At 35.7% G+C, this 4434-nt stretch overlaps 1 protein-coding gene across 1 annotated transcript; it reads right to left on the reverse strand.

The window, feature by feature from the left end:
* Positions 1 to 1972: 1972 nt before the first annotated feature.
* LOC115971619 (wall-associated receptor kinase-like 22) lies at positions 1973 to 4434 on the reverse strand. Its single transcript, XM_031091620.1, has 2 exons — positions 3612 to 4434; positions 1973 to 3162 (listed from the first exon to the last, which is right to left on the reverse strand). The coding sequence occupies exons 1-2, from the start codon at positions 4432 to 4434 to the stop codon at positions 1973 to 1975; spliced, it is 2013 nt and encodes a 670-aa protein (XP_030947480.1).

The raw sequence follows: 4434 nt of genomic DNA on the forward strand, positions 1-4434 counted from the left end.
TTATTATTTTAATGAATTGTTTTTATTATTTTAAATGAAGTTATAAAAAAAATAGAACATTTGATATTAGGTGTATTGTAGAGTGAGGTGGTAAAATAAATAAAGTAACTTTTTGAGGTGTTAAAAACTAAAATTTTTAGCACTATCAATGTGAATGCTCTAACTTCAACAAAAAATAAAAAATAAAAAAATCCTAGATAGCCTAGCTAGCATTAAAAAAAGATATTATTTTGTTTTTGTTTGTCTTTATTAGTAAATGATTGCATCTTAATATATGGATGCCTATTTGGATGATTTTTTTTCTTTATACTTCGGCTCCCACTACAATCGTTAAATATCCGCATGTCTAATTTTTAGGGAGGGAACCTAATGCACAATATACAATGTACTTTATCTAAGGTTTACCTAAAAACTAAATTAAATTTTCTAATAAATTCAGGGTAAACTATACTTTACCACCATAAACTATGCCCTAAATTATACTTTGCACCCTAAACTATTCGAATGCACAGTTTACACCCTAAACTATGATTCTTGTTACACTTTGCACCCTGATGTTAGTTTTACTATTAAGTTGGATGGAAATTTGAAGTATGTGACTTACATGTGTGTATTGCTTAAATAGTACAAACTTAAAACACAAAAACCCCCTCTTTCTAATTAGTTAAAAACAATGGTTTTTTTTTTTTATCCACCTCTCTCTCTTGCATTAGCTCTTCTCTCCAAATTAAAAATCCCTAAATCAAAATCATCTTCAACACCACCACTTCTCCACCACTATGAAACCACTGCTCAAAAGAAGCCCTAAATCCCTAAAAGAGACCGTCAAAGTCAAAAGCTAAGTTATTGGCCTTTTACCTATTCTACGAGGTAGGTTCTATGAAGCATGGTATATAATTAATATAGAACAAAAGACAAAGCACTGAGGCCCCATTTGGTACACGTGTTTAAACACATGTTTTCAATTTTTAAACAACATTATACGTATTTCCGTACACTTTTTCACCCACACTTACTTCCAAAAAAACTGAAAACTGTTGTTTAAACACATGTACCAAATGGGGCCTGAAACTTTTGGACAATGAAATTTTACTATTTGGTCAAAGTATGGATTAGTGTTCTTTGAAACAACCTATATATTTTTGCAACACTTATTCTATATTGCCGAAATTTCAACATCAATCAACAAATGGCCAGTAAAGAAGCCAAATTTCTTACATCGTCGAGGAGACAAAGATCATGCCTCTTACCAAACTTGTCAAGCTACTTGTTGCGGTGGTGGAGTAGTGGTGGTGTTGAAGATGATTTTGATTTGGGAATTAGGGTTGTAGGGATTTTGATTAGGGGAAGGGATGATACGCACGAGAGAGAGATAAAAAAAAAGTTTGTTTTTAATTGATTTGAAAGAGGGGTTTTTAGTCTTTTAAGTTTGTACCACATAAGCAATACACACATGCAAGTCACATGCTTCATATTTCCATCCAACTTAACAGTAAAACTAACGTTAGGGTGTAAAGTATAACAAGGATCATAGTTTAGGGTGTAAACCGTGCAATTGAATAGTTTAAGGTGTAAAGTGTAATTTAGAGCATAGTTTAAGGTGGTAAAGTGTAATTTCTCCATAAATTAATAAGCAAAATGGTAATTTAACCAAAACATGAGTCTAATTTGGAAAAATTCTGGACGATTTATATTTCTTTGTATTCTGATGTGATTGTTATGTCCCAACTTTGGGTATTGATTCAGGGTTTGCATTGAATTGGAAGCTAAAAAACAACATTGTTGATTCCAAAGATAAAAAGGGATTTATAGTATTGGTATCATTCAAGTTAAAGACAATGGTACTATGTTGCCGCTTGGGAGCTAATAAAATTACCAGTACATCCACTTGAAAAATCGATAAGTGATCAATTACCTCTATGGTAAACAAAATAGGAAATGTTAAGAATACAGAAAGAAAAAAGTTCCTCTATCAAGCTGATGTTAAGATTGATGCAGACTTCATTTCCAGGGAAGAGATGATCGTTTCCTCCACAGAGTCTTGGCTTTCCCTTGTGATGTCCATGAATGACTCTTTATCTCTCAATAAATGAGGCTCTTGGAAAATCTCTATGCATTTTTGAGATTTTCTCAAAGCTTCCAACTCCATCGAAACCTCTTTCATTGTAGGCCGCTTTTTCCCATTTAATCTCAAACACTTCACTGACAGATATGCAATAGCATCAATATCCTCTCTACTTGCTTCTCTAGCGACTTGAGGTTGTAAAATCTGATGCAGTCTATTCTCCTTTGTCAGTGCAATGAAATGTGCAACCAGATTTCTCTCTTCTTCATCTCTCGCAAAAGAAATTGGCTTTTCTCCAGTGAGGAGCTCTACAAGCACAACTCCAAAGCTATATACATCACTTTTCTCAGTGAATTGACTTGATTGGAAGTACTCTGGGTCCAAGTAGCCAAAGGTTCCTTTTACTTCTGTAGTAAAGTGAGTTTTATCATCTGGGACCACCTTTGATGTGCCAAAGTCAGACACTTTGGCAGCATACTTATCATCCAAGAGAATGTTGGATGATTTGATGTCTCTATGAAGGATGGGGATTGAAGTTGCACAATGCATATATGCTACTGCTCCAGCAACTTCACATGCAATTCTAATGAGATGCTCCCACGAAAGTGATAATTCAAGGTCTCGTTGATGGATATGTTGGGAAAGGGTTCCATTAGGAATAAATTCATAAACAAGTAGTGGATACTCGGTCTCCAAACAACAACCTATTAATTTGACAATGTTTCTATGATTGATTTGGGAAAGAATGACAACTTCATTAATGAATTGCTCAATTTGACTTTCATTGATTGCTTTCGACTTTTTAACTGCAACTATGTTGCCATCAGGTAACATTCCTTTATAAACTGTTCCAAAGCCTCCCTGACCAAGAAATCTGCTTTCATTGTAGTTGTCTGTTGCTCTTTGCAGTTCCTCTGCAGTGAATATCTTTGCTTTCTCACTACCTCCATAAGATGACAATTTTTCTTGTAACAAGAGGCCACCGTTTTGATTGAACAGTTTTTCCTTATGGATTCTATATTTTCTTTTCTTTAGGAACTGATATAACTTGTAGCCCAAGAGAAACAGACACAAGAATCCCATGCCAATCCCAATACCTGAAGTAAAGAAACCAAATCGATCAAAATATGAAAAGTCTATAAAATTTAACTAGTAATTGTTGTGATTTTGGTTGTCCGGGGAGAATATGCAGATAGCCTTGGGGAGGGTCTCTAATATTTTATTAAAATCCAATCTCCAAGACAACCTTGGGATTTAAAGTCTTGATTCCCATGTGTACGAAGTTAGTAGATTCGGTGTACATGCTCAGACACATAGAGAACTCAATTTTAATTTCTTTCTGGGAGGTTTTGATACTAGATATAAGGATATTGCCTATCCTAGAGTGCCATCATTGTCAGATTAATCAATCATTATTAGTTACTACTATTTGATATGAGATGTGACACTTAATTACTTCAACCAAACGTGTTCGTTTCTTTAAGATTTTTGTTTTTGTTTTAATGAGAGAAATAGAGACAGAGCAATCCATTTGAGAGAGAGATACCTAACAGAGCAATCCATTTGACCTGAAACTTTTTAGGATCAGGCTTGCAGCTGACACGATCTGCAGCATAGCCATTAGGACAGTCACAAAAGAAACTACCCGGATCTTTAGTGCAAGTTTTGCTTTCTAGAGGAACCAGAATGGGTGTAAGTGGATAGATACGGCTATCCTGTGACAACATGTTTGCCTCTAATATGCTCTGCACATTCACCCCAAAAAGCTCTGCGATTGATGAAACTGAATCACCCGTTGTCACCATATAAGCCAGCAAAGAGATGACCCCATTCGAAGTCTGAGTCTCACTTGGACATGCACATCTCACTGGAACCATCAGCTCCACGTCATCCGGAATATTATTTGCATCGTAGTAGTTCAGGCCCATCATTGCCTGGCAAGAGGAAAGGACTTGATAAGTCCTATTGACTATTTGAAGAAATGTATCTCCTGACATGGGACGGTAAGGAACAAAGTGCTGGTAGACAGCAGCAGTACATGAGCAAGAAATTGGAGCTATAATCAACTTATCGGAGGGAATTTCGTCAGCAATATTTGAGAGTTTGTTTATTGAAGCTATGGTGGAGGCTTCAGAGCCAAGCAAAGAGGCGATTCTGTCAGAAGTGTTATAATATGGTTGGGACCTGTAGGTTACATAGGATTTGCATGACTGCAGAGTGCCATTGCAAAAGTACCCTCTTGATAAAGAAGGAATTCCCGTGCAGCTGATGTCTAAATCTTTAGGGTAAGTTTGTTGGCAATGTGATGATTGATAAAACATACAAAGAAACAGGACTATTGAGAGAGTGTAGAACGAAAAGCTCTCCAT

This window comes from Quercus lobata, chromosome 12, assembly GCF_001633185.2.
Source record: "Quercus lobata isolate SW786 chromosome 12, ValleyOak3.0 Primary Assembly, whole genome shotgun sequence".
Taxonomy (NCBI): domain Eukaryota; kingdom Viridiplantae; phylum Streptophyta; class Magnoliopsida; order Fagales; family Fagaceae; genus Quercus; species Quercus lobata.

Coding starts and splice junctions, on each gene's coding strand:
- LOC115971619 (XM_031091620.1), bottom strand. CDS start 4,434: ATGGAGAGCTTTTCGTTCTACACTCTCTCAATAGTCCTGTTTCTTTGT. Junction 3,163..3,611: donor CAAATGGATTGCTCTGTTAG/GTATCTCTCTCT, acceptor TCTTTACTTCAG/GTATTGGGATTGGCATGGGA.